At 32.7% G+C, this 19,637-nt stretch overlaps 3 protein-coding genes across 3 annotated transcripts; 2 read left to right on the top strand and 1 right to left on the bottom strand.

Annotated features, from left to right (window-relative positions):
* On the top strand, positions 2,542–4,245 carry LOC109347164 (probable glutathione S-transferase). Its single transcript, XM_019586885.1, has 2 exons — positions 2,542–2,888; positions 3,669–4,245. Exons 1-2 carry the CDS (start codon positions 2,580–2,582, stop codon positions 4,032–4,034), a joined length of 675 nt encoding a protein of 224 aa, XP_019442430.1. The 5' UTR covers positions 2,542–2,579; the 3' UTR covers positions 4,035–4,245.
* Positions 5,881–9,143, top strand: LOC109347712 (protein PLASTID MOVEMENT IMPAIRED 1-like). The gene has a single exon (XM_019587727.1). It carries the CDS (start codon positions 6,279–6,281, stop codon positions 8,895–8,897), a length of 2,619 nt encoding a protein of 872 aa, XP_019443272.1. The 5' UTR covers positions 5,881–6,278; the 3' UTR covers positions 8,898–9,143.
* LOC109347711 (guanine nucleotide-binding protein subunit beta-like protein) lies at positions 10,069–13,139 on the bottom strand. The gene is made up of 3 exons (XM_019587726.1): positions 12,578–13,139; positions 10,816–11,170; positions 10,069–10,337 (listed from the first exon to the last, which is right to left on the bottom strand). Exons 1-3 carry the CDS (start codon positions 13,096–13,098, stop codon positions 10,233–10,235), a joined length of 981 nt encoding a protein of 326 aa, XP_019443271.1. The 5' UTR covers positions 13,099–13,139; the 3' UTR covers positions 10,069–10,232.

Here is a 19,637-nt window from a genome sequence, read left to right as displayed (position 1 = left end):
TAAGATGACTCTTACACTATGTTTGGTTATATAAAAAACAAGAGGAAAGAAAATAGGAGGAAAGAAAAGTGGTAAAAAATTTCATTTTCCACCCTTTGGTTCCAAAACTAAATAGGGAAGAAGGAAAAATATACATGGGTCCCGCAAAAAACTTATCCTCCATAAGTTGGGAAGAAAATAAAGGAATGAAGGAAAACCATCAAAAATTTCAAATTTGCCCTTCATCATGAATTGAAAAAACAACAATCTAGGTGAATATAAATACAATGTAGTAAATTTCTTTGTTTATATTCATTTTTATATGAAATTAGTTAACTTAATTTTATTTTTGTTGTTTTTGAGCTCACAAATAAACGGTAATTATGTATGCTAAAAGATGAAGTGAAAAGAAAAAAGAAATATCATTACTTAAAATTATCAACAAAGTAAAAAATAATAAATAAATTAGAAAGACAAAACACAAATATGTAGAAGTGAGATGATTAAAAATATAAAAGTGATTGTGGAATATCAGTTATATTTTCTTGTAGACACACTATCGTGAAATTTTTTATGTAAAATGTTAATGATTTTCTTTAAATTTTATAAACAAATATTATATTATTAAAAATAAATTATTTAGTTATGTAATTTAAAAATTAGATATGTACATAATTATATAGATATAATGAGAGCACTTATATCATTTTCAATACATTATATATAAATGTGTTTTTCTTTCCTCTCACTTTTCTTACATTTTCAATCATACCAAAAAAATAAAATTATTATCTCATTCTCTACTACTTTTTTTCCCTTCAATTCTCTTTCCTTCCACTTTCTTTTCTTCTACTTTCATTCTAAAACCAAACATAGAATTAGTATATGTAACTCATTGATACACCTAGAGATTCCCATCTTCTTAAAGTATCTTGTTGGTTGGCAATCTTGAGTCTATTTATGGACATCTAATCATGATCTTTCAATCCTTTATCTTGTGGGTTTATTCATGGTTGAAACAATTTTATGTGGACCAGAACGGTAGAGACCAAACATGAAATAACTCGAATCAAAGCTTGACCAGTATGGAGATTGTTAATTGGTTTTCCGATTGAACCAACTAGTATGTGTGGTTTTCACAACAACAAATAATTGATGGTTCACTATTATATCTACAACTGTTATTGTATAATACACATCTCAAAATAATATTCATGAAGGTAATAAACATATATAAAGAAATACAATTAATTTTATTAAAATTTAGAAAAAATAATATTAGGTTTCTCATATTACCATTTAATCATTTATTCTTCCCAACATTACTAAAATTAATTATTTAATACTCTTTTGAAATTATAGGTTGACATATATTTTAGAAAAAAATTTTGATCTAAAATAAACAATCATTTTGAAATGAAATGAATATTAAATAAGAGAAACCATGGCATATATTTACTAAAATAAGAGGAACTAAATTCCTTTGACTTTCTCAGACAGCTAATACAAAGTGTTACTAATTAGATGCTGCCAAGTCAAAGAAATACAAATATAATTCTAAGATAATTTTGATATTGACAAGAAAATGTTATAACGCAAGGTTACATGTAATAATTACTATAGTTTTTATCATTTGATCTTATCTTGCTTTTCTGTAATTTTTAATATGCTTCTTGTCTAAACTCTGTCACAATTCCTGTCCTATTTTCCTGTACCAATCCAATAAAAATGTGACACTTCGTTAAAAAGAAAAATTCTAAAAATATAAAATAATATATTTACATTACTTAGAGAAATCTTATTGACTAAAAATATGAGGACACATTTATTTTGGGACAGGTGATCCACATTCTCTAACATAACATGTGGACGACATGTGACTTTTAATGATATCTTAAACACTTCTGACACTTGAATGTAAAATAAACAGTTTGCAAAATTGCCATGTTTAGTTGAATTTATGTAGTCCACTCTATCTATAAGATCAAGAGAAGGAAATAAAAGAGAGAAAATATGTATATATTAATAGTATATGAGTTTTTTATATTGTTGTTGCATCATTCGTCATTAATATTATTAATATTCAATGATAATCGTTTACTCTTCTTAAATATAAACAAAAAAATGATCTAATTTCTAACAACTTATATGACTTCTAAAACCGATAACGGATATGAGCTTAATGAATGGATAACCAAACAGTTGGCCTATAGAGAATAATGATACCATACAAGTTAACACACAAGGAACGGTTACGGATCATAAGACACAAAATCACAAATAGTATTCACCATCCATCAGAGAGAAAACCAAGATTCCAAAAAGAATTCATAATCAAACATCATACTAAAACTCTCTCCAAAGGCATACGAAAGGAATAGATCTAATTAAGAACATGGATGAATTCAATACCTTAGGATTGGTATTTCACCAATCATAAAGAATTTCAAATATATATATATATATATATATTTATATATATAAATCTTTAAGCTAACAATATATAAATATTTGATTCGTGAAATAACCGGTATAAAAATGCAACATACGAAGAACAAGGTAGTTGAATGAGATTCAAGATCTTGTATACTTAGCAAAGTATGGGAGAAGTGAAGCTGATTGCTACTCCTCGAAGCTTCCCATGTGCTAGAATTGAATGGGCTCTAAGGCTAAAGGGAGTGAAATATGAATACATAGAGGAAGATTTAGCAAATAAGAGTCCTTTGCTTATTCAGTCAAACCCTGTTCACAAGAAAGTACCAGTGATCTTGCATAATGGAAAGTCAATTGCTGAATCACTTATCATACTTGAGTATATAGATGAGACATGGAAGGAGAACCCTTTGTTACCACAAGATCCATATGAGAGAGCACTGGCTCGTTTCTGGGCAAGGTTTATCGATGAGAAGGTACTCATGTTTTCATCATTTTTTATTTCTTCTCTATTTATTTGTTATTCACATGTTTAGTTGTTTTCATTCATATGGTTGATAAAACAATTATTTTGTATGTGATGCATGGACGTGATATATATTTTTAGTATAATCATGGGTATTCTATCGACAATGAACTAATTATTTTTAGGGTATGTGATTCATACTAGAATCTGTTGTTTCGTGTTAATGAAAACATGTCATGTCAATTAAAAAAATTAAACATTTATTATTATTGTTGTTTTTATTTCATTAGTGTGATACAATGTATGAAATATAATTTGGGACAACAAATCTTTGTTAGTATAGATGACCTCCCAATAAATGTTGTTCAACAATTTATTTGTCCTCAAAGCCGCTTAATTTCTTGGAATTAGTCACTTCAACAGTCTTGGATGATTATACGGGTATCCAAAATAAGAACGAGATGGATGTTTGTTGTCCCAACCATTCTTTTGTTAGTTCCGATCCCGCAAGGAAAGATATTTTAGTTTTACAAAGTTTTCTTTCGTGAGAATATTTTTGGGTAACATATTTTACCCATTTATATAGACATGCGTTATTAGGGCTTTGTAGATTGGATGAAATTTCCTATAAGAAATTCAGACTTATCCTCAACCTTGCATCTATTTTATGAATCCTTTTTAATTTACATAATCCTAGCTGTCACAACATTATGAAAATTTAATGTGCAATTTGGTAAATAAATTCATGAAACTCTAGTTGTTTGATATAGCCATATTTTCTTGGAAACAGTGTGTGATTGCTATATGGGAAGCTACTGTGATCCAAGGAGAAGAGAAAGGAAAAGCTGTTGAAGCTGCACTAGAGTCAGTGGCATTTCTTGAGAACCATATTCAAGGGAAAAAGTTTTTTGGTGGAGAAAAGATAGGATATCTTGATATTGTAGCTGGTTGGATAACTCATTGGCTTAATGTTTTAGAAGAACTTGGAGATATAGAAATACTCAATGCTGAAAAGTTCCCATCTCTTAATGAATGGAAGCAGAATTTTATTCAGACTTCACCTGTCAAAGATTGCATTCCACCAAGAGAAAAGGTGGTGGATTATTTCAGCTTTGGCATCAACTACATGCGTTCCTTAGCAGCTAATAAAGAGTAAAAGTATATGTGGTACTAGACAAGTATTATGAAATAATTGTAATAATTCATGTGGTTTATCATCGGAGTTTGCTTTCATATGGTGTTTGATCAATTTAGTATGTCATATGTGTGTACAATCAAGTTTCTGTGTAATGGTTGGACTACCTATGTGCACAAGAAGTTTCAAATATCAATCTTATACTAGTATTCTGTATGTTAATGTAATCTACAACAACAACCAAACTTTTATATTTGAATCTAATACCTTATTGTTACTAAGCAACAATCTTACCGTTGCATCAAAATCAACCTTATTTTGTGTGTAAATGTAATCAATAGTTGTCATAAAAATATTATTGGTCCCACTTTCTTATTAGATAAAAGTCATAAAACTATGATAACTTGCATATTGAGTTCATAAGGTAGTGTTATTATTAATGACAAAGTTGTTATAATATGATGAAATTGGAATTAGAAGAGCATACATAACCTTTCCTTTAGTATGTTTGATTCTCCCTTAAGTAAGGTCTTGGGTTCGAGTCTTGTGAATGAAAAATAGCTGCTGGAAGAGTTAGCCTCACATATCTATGAATGTTACCGGCTCGGACATGATTACCTCAAGTGCGAGAATACATATGGAAAACCAAAAAAAACTTAACAAAGATATGACCATGCTACATTAGAAAAATGGACACCAAGACATATGTTTATGGTTGTTCCTTTTTGTATTCAAACATTCTTTCTATGTGCAAGTGTAAGATTGCATGCATCTTGAGCAAACGTAAGCCTCATCATGGTCTTACGACTTTGTGGAGACTTGTGTTTTTGATAAACAGTCGTCCGTGTCTGGTCACTACAACCCCTTATCCATGGTGGAAGTCTTATACATTGGCCGTCTTTTTTCGGTATGAAATCCGGATAGGAAGGAGTATTGGTTAAAACAAAAAAGAGGGGTTGTCCCTATTTTATTTGATTCCAAACTGCAACACAAAACTAAAGTAAGCATAAATTGTATGGAGAAAGAGAATAATTAAAACCATGGCCAGAACCAATATGCATGTAACAATCTTGGCTTAAAAATAAGCACTTTTGGGTGTAAACATGTATTTGATTGGTGGGCCTAGTTCCCCTTTTTCTTCTCACTTCAACTTTTCCACACCTTATTATTGTTTCACCTATACTTTATTGGTAAAGGGTACATGCTTACATGGTTGCACCATAACCAAGCAATTATTTACAACAACTCAATCCAACCTCACCTATCTGTTTGACTACAAAGTAATAATCATACAACTTTCCTCCATCTGGCCAAAATCTGAAGGATTACCAAATTCTATCCTCATGTTTCACATATATTGCAAGTTTAATAGTACAACATGCATCTTCCCTGAAAAATTATGAACAAAATATGGGATTGCTATACAAATTTCCTAAGTAGCTATATATTTATCTTTGATTCTTTATCTGCTTAAAATATATTATTGCAAGAAGTCTCATATTGTCTTGGCTAGTATTAGAATGGAATAGAGAAATCAAGAATATATTTTGGACTAAAGTTTCTTATTATAACTTGTATCAATTAGAAGCACCATGTGGGCATTGGGCACATAGGTGTGCAAGAGCTTGTAATCATAATCTCTAACAATACATTAGTAGCCACTCATCAAAAAACAATTAGTTCTAACAAATTTCTTGTCTTCTTCTCTTATATCTATTCTTACACCTTTTTATTTGATTATCTACGGTATACAAAGATCGCTTCAGCTGCACCAATATCTCATTACACATTTACCCTACCTCCCTCCACGTGACAATAGAAATTTGTCACTAGTGCAAAGGCTATATAAGACTTGTCAGCTACCAAAATTAAGTTTGATGGGACCACTTTTGTCTATCAGTTTTCAAACCTGACTTGCAAACCAAGGCACCATGTAATGCATTCGTTAATGTTTTATTCACCACAAATAGACTTCACCATTCTTGGTTCAGAAAGTACCAGCAACTTCACTAATTAAACATCATTAATACTCCTTATATTCAACACAAATACACTTCACCACATTTTCTTGGTTCACAAAGTACCACCAAGTTTACTACTTCATCATCATTTATAGCATAGTCCTTGCACCTCAAATTAGCCAACTCTCAAAGCATTTCTAGCATCTTATACCTTCTTCCTTTTCCTTATCCCAAAATTCTCTCATTATCTTTATAACATCATATACATCAAAGCTTGTTTCCATAAAAACTTCATTCTCTAGAAATGGCAACTGATGACTCTACCAAGAGAAATTCCAATGTTCGGCTCCTCGAAGAACTAGAGTCTCTAAGCGAAACCCTTTATCACGCGCACACTGCCACTACATCTAGAAGAACAGCTTCCCTTGCTATTCCTAGAACCTCAGTTCCTTTCCTCATATCTACAGAAGATGACAAAGACACAGATGCTACTAAAGTTCATAACAAAACTCGATCACGTCGAATGTCCTTGACTCCATGGAGATCAGGGCCAAAATTAGAAGATACCAATGCACCAAGGATTCAGCCAGATATCAAGAAGTTTGATGAAACATCAACTTCAGGTGACAAAAGAAGGATTTGGAACTGGAAACCTATAAGGGCACTTTCTCATATTGGAAAGCAGAAACTAAGTTGTTTGTTTACGGTTGAAGTTTTAACTGCTCAAGGCCTTCCTTCATCGATGAATGGACTCAGACTTGCTGTTTGTGTTAGAAAGAAGGAGACAAAGGATGGTTCTGTTCAGACAATGCCATCAAGGGTTGCTCAAGGAGTGGCAGATTTTGAAGAGACCCTTTTCATAAGGTGCTATGTTTATTGTAAACATGGCAGTGGTGGGAAGCAGCTTAAGTTTGAGCCAAGACCCTTTTCGATATACCTTCTTTCGGTTGATGCTAAAGAGCTTAATTTCGGAAGAAGCTATGTGGACTTAAGCCGGTTGATTCAAGAATCCATAGAGGAAAACCAGCAGGGCATGCCGGTTCGCCAGTGGGACACAAACTTTAGCTTATCTGGAAAGGCGAAAGGAGGAGAACTAGTTCTGAAGCTGGGTTTCCAAATCATAGAGAAAGGTGGAGGAATTGAAACATATAACCAGGAAGAGAATTTGAACTCTAGCAGGTTCAGAAGGCTTACATTTTCATTTGCTAGAAAACAATCCAAGACATCATTCAGTGTGCCTAGTGCAAGAATAACAAGCAAAAATGATGCTTGGACTCCTTCACAGACATGGTCAACAAGGGATTTTCAAGGTATGAATGATTTGAATCTTGATGATCCAAGTCCAGTTCATGATTCCTATCTTACTACTAAAAAACTTGATGCTGGAAAAGAAAAGGTGGAAGAATTTGATTTTCCGGTTTTTGAGATCCTGGATAAAGGAGTTGAGGTTCAAGAGAAGAAAGAATATGAGGGGGAAGAATCTGAGAAGTCTTTTGGAGTTAAGTCATCTTCAAGTGAGATTGTCAAGGACATAGTGCATGATCAATTGCGCCTAATTTCTAGATTAACCGAGCTCGACTCAATTTCACAGCAGATAAAGGCTCTTGATTCTACAATTGGAGAAGATGATGAGTTCATAATAACAATGGAAACAAAATCACAAAGGTTGGATTCTGATGAAGAAACTGTGACAAGGGAGTTTCTTCAGATGCTTAAGGATAAAGAGATTAGAGGACACAAAATCAACCAATCTGAAATTCCCTCTTTACAACTTGAACTACATGATCATGTTTCAGCCGATGGAGAATCTAAAGTGTATCTACCTGATCTTGGAAAGGGCTTAGGCTGTGTTGTTCAAACAAGGGATGGAGGCTACTTGGCATCAATGAACCCTTCAGATGATGCTGTGGATAGAAATGATACTCCAAAGCTAGCAATGCAGATGTCAAAGCCGTTATTGTTGGAATCACATCAATCCCTGAGTGGGTTAGAGTTGTTTCAGAAATTGGCTGGCATTGGTCTTGAGGAACTAAGCTCTCAAATTTTCGGCCTAATGCCCGTAGATGAACTGATAGGCAAAACTGCAGAACAGATTGCTTTTGAAGGCATTGCTTCTGCCATCATAAAAGGTAGGAACAAGGAAGGAGCCAGTTCCAGCGCTGCTCGCATCGTTTCTGCCTTGAAAGGAATGGGAAATGCAATGAGTTCAGGAAGGAAAGAGAGAATTTCTACAGGGTTTTGGAATGTGGATGAAGAACCACTTACTGCAGAGGAAATTCTAGCTTTTACAATGCAGAAGATTGAGTTCATGGTAGTTGAGGCCTTGAAAATTCAAGCTGATATGGCTGAGGAAGAAGCTCCATTTAATGTTTCTGAACTGATCTCAGAAGCAGAAAACATTGATAAAGATATGTTGAGTTCTGCTATTTCACTTGAGGATTGGATCAAATACCAAAGCTACAATAACATCAACACTGAAAGTTCTGATATTGAACCATCAAATATCACACTAATATTTGTTGTCCAACTGAGAGATCCAATAAGAAACTATGAAGCAGTTGGAGGTCCAATGTTGGTGCTTGTAGATGCAAAAAGTGCAGACACAAAGGGGAACGGTTATGATTATAAAGATGACGATGACGATGAGAAGAGGTTCAAAGTAACAAGCATGCATGTGGTAGGTTTCAAGGTTAGGAGTGGTACAAGTACAACAACTGCAAAGAAGAATAGATGGGAAAATGAGAAACTAAGGCTAACTGCAATGCATTGGTTAGTTGAATATGGGTTTGGAAAGGCTAGGAAGAGAGGTAAGCATGCATTGGTAAAAGGGAGAGACGTATTATGGAGCATTTCCTCAAGAGTTATGGCTGACATGTGGCTCAAAACCATGAGAAATCCAGATATCAAACTAGCGAAGGAATAAACATGTCCACTTTCTTATTAATCATTTTAGGTAGTTACCTAGTTATGATACTTGCACAATGTTAGGCACTGGAATAATAAGTAGTAAAACAATATAAATAGTTATACATAGCAGTTATTTACTGTTATGACTATGTAGTTGTTAGTTAGTTGAAGGGGGTAGATTATAGATAGGTGAAGAGGGAGAGTGAGAAGTATGAGTTGTAACCAAAAGGAAAGGGAAGTAAGAGTTTAAGTTTTGTAAATACTAAGAGATTCTATATCATTCTTAGTGATATCTATTCAATAACACCATTTTACTATCTATATTCTTGTCCTGTGGCACAACTTTTTTGTATCCGTGTATCAAATGGGGGATACATCAATATATGAGAGAAAAAGTTCAAGAGAAGTACTTCGAGCTTGCAGATTTATGGGTACAAAGAACTGTGAAAACATCATTCAATTGGTGAATTCATAGGTTCAATTCCTACTAGATGCACATCAATGAGACCTTTTCTCCTATACCAATAAGTCTATCAAATTTTTGTTCATTTGTTCAAGAATAAGATCTTATTAGAATGAGACAATTTATCCTTTGGAACCATATCAAATTATGGATTTGATAAAATAGGATGAATTGAAACTGCATTTTGTAACTACATAATTATCTTCACACATTTAATCAATTATCACCATTCGTTTCTTTTTTTTATTTCTTCCTTTTCACCTCAACACTGTTAGTCCATATGATGGATATGAGGTAAATGAGTAAAAAGGATGACCTGGCTCTCACCCACAAATGATGAGGCATATATATAGGCTTAATAAAAATTAAAGAACAAAATTTCACCAATTGCAAAATAAGAATTTCTTATTGAATCTAGAGACATCTAAGCACAACTTTAATTTTCAATGCCAGAATTAATGTATCAGCAACTACATCTGCCAAAAAGAAAGGTATCTGAGGTCAATCAAGAAACATCATAAAAGACAAATAGATCTGCTCTTTCAAGTTTGCTAAAGAGAAATTCTCTTATAGTCTCTTAATTTAGAGAAAGAATTGTCATATCTCATAAACATAATAATAAGATGAGAAAGACATTATATATAAAAGAAAAAATAATCTGATTAATAAAATTGAATTGGAAACAACAATATAATGAATAATAATCAAAACCAATACTAGTAGATGAAATAAATAAAAAGGCCCCAAAAAGCCATTAGCACTCCAACATAACAAAATTGAACCCAAAAAATATTCCAGAAGCAAATTCATAACTTTTTGCCAGTTATACATGTAAAAAGTTACTAGCTTTGTCTCAAATTAAAACAGCTACTCCAATCCGAGAATTACTTAGAAGCCTCGCCCAATCCCCCAAACTCTGATCACACCATCAGTGTAACCACTGAACAGTGTGCTTCCATCAGCGCTCCAGTTCAAACTTGTGCAGTAGATAACCTGCAAAACAGTGACAAATGAATAGGGAACGCCACATTTTTGTGCAAAACAAAAAAAACAACTCAACAACTTCATGCTATGACCAGTTTTGAAATATCATAATATCACACAAGTAAGGATCACCATATCCATACATTAATTCATAAAATGAGAACAAATAGGACAACATCATCCACAATTCCACACTAAGAGGTAGAACCACAACAGTTTGTTCCAATAGGTTACATCGACTAAGACTGAGTAGAATTGACACATTGGACCTTCAATGAGAACAGTTTGATCTCCCAATTTCACATTCAATGGACAATGATCGGGTGAATTCACTCGAACCATACCAATTATCCACAAATTATAAAACACTCAAACTAGTAACATACAAAATTGTCAATCACCAAAATTAGTAACCATTATCCATTCAATAATCAACATTAATTATCAATAACTAAATGGAAAAAAGGGATTATGAAAAACAATTTACCTTCTTTTTGTTTGACACTCCACCGGTAGTGGCTTCAGCTCCGGACTTAAGATCAACCTTCAGATCCTCCACGATGCTCTTGCTCTCCAAATCCCATATCTTAATACCCTGCTCTGTAGCAGCACAGAGCCAGTACTTATTAGGACTGAAGCACAAAGAATGAATAATAGAACCTGCATCAAGTGAATACAGCTTCTTCCCTTCTGCCAAATCCCACAGCAAAATCACCCCATCTTTACCACCACTGGCACAAAGCGACCCATCGGGTGAAACTGCAACGGTGTTCACATACCCATTGTGTCCAGCTAGGGTGTTCCTCAGCTTACAATTGGTCAAGTTCCAAACCTTCACAGTCCTATTGTTTCAAATGAACCGCATAGACAAGATAAATAAGAAAAATGAAACTGGAATTAATTGGCGAATGTAGGAAATGATAGTGTTTGATGGGTAAATAGTGTGTACAAATGCTGATTACAAAATATATAATGGTGTAATTACACAAATAGATCCCCAGGAAACAATGAACCCTCACTTAGTCCTTGAAAAGTTAAAACTCAGAACTTGCCTGACAATTTCAAATTATGGACCTAGGAATGGAATTTTGGTTTGGGTCAGGTTTGTGCTTCCCCAACCCCGAACCAAAATTAAGCGGGATGGAAAACAATGATATCATCATCAAACCCGTCGGGTTTCAGGTAACCCGAACTCGATAGGAATATACCCAAAACATTTTTATATATATAGGTTCTATATATATATGTCAAATTTCTATATATATATATAGGTTTTATATATGTATTTATGTGTAATTTTTTAATTTTACATATATTAATCGGGTTCGGGGCGGGATTGGGTATCAACTGTACTAAAGCCGAAATTTGAACTCGGGTAAAACCCGAGACTGAACCCAGTCACATCGGGTTTTCTCCGTTAAATTCAGGTTGAGTTCGGGCAGGTACCCACAGGTTCGATTTTCATTATCATCTCTATTTGGTCCAAAACTAGCCCCTGATAGAATTAGTGAGCAAGAATGTCCCCAAATTTTATTTGAAACAGCTTATTTCGAACAACCTATGAGATATTTAGGCTATGTTTAGATATTTCGAACAACCTATGATTTTTAGATTTTTAGGGTATGTTTAATGATTTTTAGGATTCTACGAGGAAAATACGAGTTAGAGAGAATAGAAGCTTCAAGTTTATGATATGTTTGGATGGAATAGAAGGGGAGTAATGGAGAGTTAAATTTGTTCTTTAATGTTCGGGGAGTTGTTTCATAGATGGATTGAAACTTCCCCTCCAAAGCCAAAACTCTTCCTCTAAAACATACCATTATTTAGAAAAAGGTTTTAAGATTATATTGAAAGTTTGAAATTTCAATTTCACTCATACAGACAAATATTAATTTTTAAAACTTCACACACTTTTCTTGTCGTTTACCCTATAAAGCAATTCTTTTACTTAATCCAAATGAAATACATAATTTTCAGCATACCTAAACATAAACAACTTCAGATTCAGCTGATAATCATCAGTTACAAATATAGACTAACGAAATAATCAAACTTTCACATTTTCTAGAGGCACTATTTAAGATTTTTAGTGATTTAAAGGGACTTGATCCAACAACAAAAATCAAATTTACAAGGACCAAAAAAGTAAATTAAACCTAATTTCTTAACATGTATCATAAATTGAACATAGAAAATGGAATAAATATAACATGTATCATAAATTGAATATAGAAAATAGAATAACTTACTTATCCCAAGAGGCAGAAATAATGGTTGGCTGAAGGTTATTGGGGCTGAACCTCACACACGAAACCCAATCATTATGTCCATCAGCACCATCAGAAATAGTATACTTACACTCACCAAGAGTGTTCCACAGCTTAATCGTACGATCACGAGAAGCCGACACGATCTGACGGTTATCAACCGAGAAAGCAACAGAAAGCACATCCTTACTGTGCCCAACGAACCGCCGCGTGGACACGCCGGCGGCGAGGTCCCACAGGCGGAGCTCACCGTCCCAGGATCCAGAGAGCGCGAATTGACCGTCCGATGAGAGGACAACATCCTGGACGAAATGAGAGTGTCCGGTGAGACGGCGGCGGGGGACGCCGTAGGTTCGGTCCTCCTTGGTGAGGTGCCAGACAACGATGGATTTGTCGCGGGAGGAGGAGACGATCATGTCGGAGTTGTCAATTGGGGTTGCGATTGCGGTTACTTCGTCGGTGTGGGCGCGTAAGGTACCGCGGAGAACAAGTCCCTCTGCCATATTTATGTTATGGTTAGAGAGTGAGAGTGGTGAAGAAGAAGAAGCAGCAGCAGCTAGGTGTTGAGAGTGAAGGGTTTATATAGGTAGGGTGGTTAATGTGAGATAAGGAAAATGACCCGGTTTAGGGTTTTTTTAGAGGAAAAATCGGTTGCGATAATGAGGTATGTGTGATTAAGGTTATCATTCTAGACCATATAGTCCTATTCAACCGAAATGTGAAAATCGATCATATAATTTGTGCTTTAAAATCTCTCAAAATCGATGGAACTTGTTGGTTTTATGTTGTATTGTATCGACAATGTTAGTCGATTTTCTTTAAAAGAATGAAAATATCTTCTTCTTTTTTATCAAAATGTTAATATTGTATATAATTTTATTGGTAGACGATTTTAATTAAGGAATCAGTTGTTGATTATTAGCTTACTTAATCAATATATATTATGATTACTATTAGTATTTGATAAATGGATTCTAATTATTTATAAAATTATATTATAAGTTAAATGTTGTCACTTAGAATTATATATAAGTTATGGGTTGGTTTCTATAATGTAGTCTCCTAGGTTTGTGAGGTTTCAACTAGTTTGTTAGGTAATTATATTAAAGAAAGTCTTACATGTTTAAGCCTCTTTTATATCAATTTAAACTTTTTAAGTAGTTGATCCACTAAAATACTTTAAATTTACTAATATTAAGATTTCAATCCCTAATTGCCTAGTCTCCTCAATATTGATATGGAAGAATAGAATGTAAGTGATTTCAGTTTAAACTACAAAACTGATGAAATCGAACCAAACCGTAAAATGTGTTTCAGTTTGGTTTCGCAGTTCGATTCAGTTATTTTTTTAACGAAACCATTTATATTTAGTTCAGTTCATGATTTTATAAATTTACGAACCGTTGAAACCGAATTGAACCGCATATTAAAAAAATAGATATTAGGGAATGATCTTTTATTGTTGTTTAATTTTTCAACCAATTTTGTAGCTTAAATTATCAATTTTGTTTTAATTGTAATATTATATATGTTACTAAATTGTTATTATGTTAGTATTATATATGTTATTACTTAGTAAATTGTTTATCAATGTCTTGATAATTTGGAGCATAGTATTGAGTTTAAAACTAACAATTCAATATATTGTTATACATGTATTATTATGTGTTACTAATTGTGAATTATAATGTTAAAGCTCAAAAGAATAAGAATGAATAAGAATAATTCAATCACTTTTGAATATATATATATATGAGGAGGGATCCGTTTACACTGAAGTTAAGTTACACTAATTACACTCGATCTCAATAATTCATTTTCTTAAATTTAACGGACCAAAGAGTGGGTGCAATAAATGATGTGAGATAAAAAAATCTTAAATAACTTATTGCACTCACTCATTTGGTTCGTTAGATTTAAGAAGATAATGATTGAGATTGAGTGTAATTAGTGTAAATGAAATTTAGGTGTAAACGAATTCCTCTTATATATATATTACTAATCTTGAATTGTATTATTTTATATGTTACTAATACGTACATGTTACTAATTGTTGATTGTATTATTATATATGTCATAATTCAAAATTTTCTCCATAAATTACATAATTGTTATATATGTTACTAACAAACAATTATGAGTTTCAATTTTTTTACTCACCTATATATGGTTCATATTTTTTTATAATAATAGTAGTACTATTTTTCCTTTTATTGATAAACAATATCTTTTGTAATATATTTTGAACTTTGAATAGGTACAAGATTTTTTATAAAAAAAATATTAGGAAAAACCGTGGAACCGAATCATTTAAGAACGGTTCAGTTCGATTCGGTTTCTATAGTTAAATTTGCGGTTAATTGAGTGCAACTAAACCATATGGTTGTGTTCAGTTCGGTCACTGAAATACACCAAAAACCGAATTAAACTTTTATACCTCTATGAGAAAACATGATAAATGAGCTGGCTAGAACAAAATAAGTTATCAACTTTATATTACTTTATCATCCAATAATATATGAGATGTGTATTTTCTATAAGGTGATTGACATGTATCTCGTGATCAAAGAGATAATATTACACAATTTATATTCAACGTGAACATAATAATATCAAAATATTGTATAAGTTATATACAAAGAATAAAGATAGACAAAAGATAACTAACATGTTTAGGGTCAACTAATTAACTTAAAATTCATAAAAAAAACTCTTTATTGTAAATCATTTTACAAAGATTCCGGACTAAATATTATGATAAAACATGATAGAAAATTAGTAAATCTAATTGCTCTAAATTAAAATTAGCTTTAAAGTTTCTAAAGTAAATTGAAAACATTTTCCATTTGATCATTTTCCCCATATTATTTTTGAAGGAGTTACTAGTAAATACATTGGAAACTCAATTACCATTATTTCTTAAAGAACTAATTACTTGAGTTCTCAATCTAACCAAGTATAAAATAAAATCAAATAAAAGAAGAAACTTCTTTTAACAAAAACGTTTTCTTATTAAACAACCAAATACTTAAACTAAAATCGTAAGGTAGATCCATTAAATGCAATCGTCAGACTATTTAGATATTCAAGATACATTTTATGAAAATAAGAAAAATATTATCGACCTTTCATATGAAAGTAATTTTCATGAGAGTCAAACTCCTACTACAAGTAAACAATCCAAATGAAAATCCAAATGAATGATGAACTTCATAATTATTGTCTTCCATAAATTGTGCAGCATCTTTCACGTAGATTAGCCAAGAGACTTAAAGCATGTGGCTATGTTATGGCTACTATCGCATAAATATATAGAGGTGGAAATTGCACCCAATCATTAGTTATTGATTGTAAATCACTTTAGTGAGGTTATTGTCAATCAATCAGATATTCAATTTTAAAGATTTGTTGGTGTGACATGTTAAATGTTAACGTGAACCATGGTGGATGATCCTACATGTACAACTTGCCATGTCACCAAGCCCTTATTTTTTTAAAAAAATTTCGGCTCAAAACGACGTCGTGTTTGTAACATTATTTTTTTAAGTAAATTAATACTTAAATACATTTTTTTACTTTTATACTGAACGACATTGTTTTGCACAGAATAATTCCGAAAAAAAATTAAGAAGCAAAATGATGTTGTTTTGGTCCATCTTCTTCCTTAAAATGTTGATGGTCAATTACAAACCCAAACTGCCCAAATTTCTTCCAGCATAAACCCTAACAAGTTAATTTTGTTACCCTCTTGCATATGACATGAAAAACTATGATGATGTGAACTTGTGGTGCACCTCTCAAACAAGTTACGACAATGTGAGCTTTGTAGATAAAAGATTTCCTCCTCCATTGTGCCATTGCAGAAGGCTTGCTGATGTATACACATCAAAGACTATGAAGAACCCAAAGAAACAATTCTATGGATGTCCATATTTCAAGATTGACATTGTTTTTGTTTTTATTTTCCATTTTATGTGAAATTTTGATTTATGTTATTTTCCACTTCTGAAACAATTTTCATTCTTCTACAGGAAGGGAACAAATATTGTCTGAAATTTTTTATGTGGGTTGAATATTGAGAAAGAAATCAAGCCATGAAGGAAGAAAATGAGATTGATCATGCTAAAGACATGAATGGTTTGCAAGCTAATCTAAAAGAAATTCAAATGATCATGAAAGAACATGTCATATGGTCCAAAAAAGTTATAATTGTAGCAATTGTGTTTAGTCTTTTATATGTTGTTAGTGGTTTTATGATTTGTATTTTCAAATGATCAAGTAGTTGTAGTGTGGGTGAAATGAAGTTGAATGTGTTTTTGGTTATGTTTCTGTTATATAATGAAATTATGGTTCTGTTATGTAAGTTATGTATTATCAATGAATTGAAGTTATGATTTGTAGAATTTATGTAACTTTTGTATTATGAACATCAGTTACAACATAAAATAACAGTACATAATAAAGTAAACATAAGTTGCAACACAAATAGTAGTAGATAATAGCAACAAAAATTAAATGGCCTTAAATGACAGTACATAATAGCAACAGAAAAAACATCAAAACACAAGTTATTTTCTAAGAATTAGTAGTTAATGCATACTTTCATTCTCAACAAAAATTGGCAATCTCTAAGCATTACAAAAAAAAACATCAAAACACTACATAACTAAAAACTGTTCATTATGTCTTCTTAGCATTCTTTGAATTAGTTCTTGGTGGCTTGAACCTTGAAGGTTGTTTTCTTGGTTTCACTTGAGGTTGGACCTGATGCTTTTGGATGGATTTAGGTGGTTCCAATATACTTGAGGTTGGATTAGCTGATGGTTGGACTTGAGGTGACTTCTTTGTGTTGTTATCCTGAAACTGAAAGATAATGTATATACATACTAATTTAACCTGGAAAATGAGAATGTAATTAAATGTCCAGGAATATGTTCTTGCCAACATTGATGGATATCTCACATGAGTCGGAATTACAGCTGCAGTTTTGGATGAACCAACCTGACTCTCCTATAACCAATGTACATACATTTAGCATAGATTATAGATAATAATATAAATAACAATATACATAGCAGGAGCCACGGGTAGTGTAGTTTACATGAGTTTCAAGTAATTCAGGATGCTGCATGTTTTTAGGGACCCCTATTTCATGTTTCTTATCATTCTTTCTTGGCATACCTGGACCATTGCAAGTTTTACCATAATTTCATTGTTCATTACATTTTAGATAAGTTGTCTTCTATGACCTTTGCAATTTTAGTAAACTGTTAGATGCAAATTCTGAATTTAAGTTTCTTTTTCTATGTTTCTTAGGCATACCAATTGGCCTTTTTAGCTTTGGTGGAATAGGTTTGAGATTCTGATTTGTGCTAACCCAAAATTCATCTCTACTAATTGGGCTAATGACATATGAATATGTTATATTAAAAGTATCCATATTTAGCCAATTGCGTACATAGTCTTCAGGGTTATCATTATTGAAAGCAATTGCTGCCATAATATGTTCACAAGGCAATCCAGTGAGTTGCCATTTTTGACAAGTGCAAGATTGGTTTGTCAAACTTACCCCAAACTTGGTTGTTCTATGTTTTACCTCAATGTTTGACTCTCAATATCTCTAGTCCATGTTGGAGTCCATCTATAACTTTTCACTTTGATTTTCTCCAATATTCTTTGTTGGACATGTAGCAACTTGCCTTTTCAATTTCTCATGGCTAGCTTGTGTTGTCCCATTCTCTGCATGATGTAGCATCTCAACTCCTCTAACATAGTTAAAATTGGTTTATCTCTGTACTCAACAATATTTGCATTCCATATTTCACACATGTTGTTTGTAATATTGTCCACTTTAGGCCAGTGGCTATAAAATGCCTTCACCCATGAGTTAGGCTCAAGATTGTTCAGATAAGACCATAGCATTAAATGCTTGTCCTTCAATTTTGCCATCCGAGTGTTAAATTCATCAACTGTTGTGTATTTAGCTAATTCCCAAACTATACCTCTTAGCTCCTTATACTTAAAATATTTGATGAAAATTTTCCATATGTGCACTTGGCATAACCTCAATTATTGCAGACTCCAAGCCCTTTTGTTGATCTGACATAAAGTTCCAGCCACACATGTCTTAAGAACCTAAAGACTGTTCCAACAATTCTAGAAACCATTCTCAATTAGCAATGGTTTATGAATCAACCACAACTTATGCAATAATATAAAACTGGTTATTTTCATCATGTCCAACAACAGACAAAAGGTGTCTCACGTAATATCCCTTCAAAAAACATTCATCAATGCCAATCATAGGTCTACACCCATTCTTGAAACCTTTTTTACAAGCATTTATGCATATAAACAGTCTGTTGAACATTGGTCGTGATTCAGGAATTGACAACACTTCCATTACAACAATTGATCCAGTATTGGTTTTATGAATTTCCTCTAAATAATCTCACAACTGACCATACTGTTTTTTTCCGAGCCTTCAATTGCTTCTCTTGCTTGTTTCATGGCTATTTTCACTTTTTTATTCTCCAAGTGAATCATGTAGTCCTCTTTCATCAAATTAATTGCTTGTTTCCTCCTTAAATTAGGCTGTATCACCAAACTTGCTTCTAGTTTTTTGGTAACCCAATCCATAATATCAACCTTGTTTTGGAAGGTCCTGCAACACGTATGCTTTTGGTTGAAGGTTTTCAGTTGACAAGTGTTGAATCTACTATCCCTAGAACAAAATGCAATCCAACCACAATCTGGATTTGCACAAACAACCATTGCCCTTATCAGATCATTCTTATTCCATTTAATTCGTATACCCGAGAAAATGTTATAGTCTTTGACAACATCTTTAAAAACCTTGAGATTTGAAAACTCCCTTCCAATCTCCAAATGTACACGTCCAAACACATTGTTTTCATTGAACATGAGGTGCTTACTAAATGCATTCCCTGCATTCCCTTCATAATCAATAGAAACAGGGGTATGCATACATTCACTATTAGATGAATATCTCTGATCCTCAAATGAAGCTGTAGGTTGTTGA

Source organism: Lupinus angustifolius, chromosome LG05, assembly GCF_001865875.1.
Source record: "Lupinus angustifolius cultivar Tanjil chromosome LG05, LupAngTanjil_v1.0, whole genome shotgun sequence".
NCBI classification, from domain to species: Eukaryota; Viridiplantae; Streptophyta; class Magnoliopsida; order Fabales; family Fabaceae; genus Lupinus; species Lupinus angustifolius.
This window is presented reverse-complemented; position numbering and strand designations above follow the sequence as displayed.

Coding starts and splice junctions, on each gene's coding strand:
- LOC109347164 (XM_019586885.1), top strand. CDS start 2,580: ATGGGAGAAGTGAAGCTGATTGCTACTCCTCGAAGCTTCCCATGTGCT. Junction 2,889..3,668: donor CAAGGTTTATCGATGAGAAG/GTACTCATGTTT, acceptor TCTTGGAAACAG/TGTGTGATTGCTATATGGGA.
- LOC109347712 (XM_019587727.1), top strand. CDS start 6,279: ATGGCAACTGATGACTCTACCAAGAGAAATTCCAATGTTCGGCTCCTC.
- LOC109347711 (XM_019587726.1), bottom strand. CDS start 13,098: ATGGCAGAGGGACTTGTTCTCCGCGGTACCTTACGCGCCCACACCGAC. Junction 11,171..12,577: donor ATTTCTGCCTCTTGGGATAA/GTAAGTTATTCT, acceptor TTGAAACAATAG/GACTGTGAAGGTTTGGAACT. Junction 10,338..10,815: donor GAGTGTCAAACAAAAAGAAG/GTAAATTGTTTT, acceptor ACTGTTTTGCAG/GTTATCTACTGCACAAGTTT.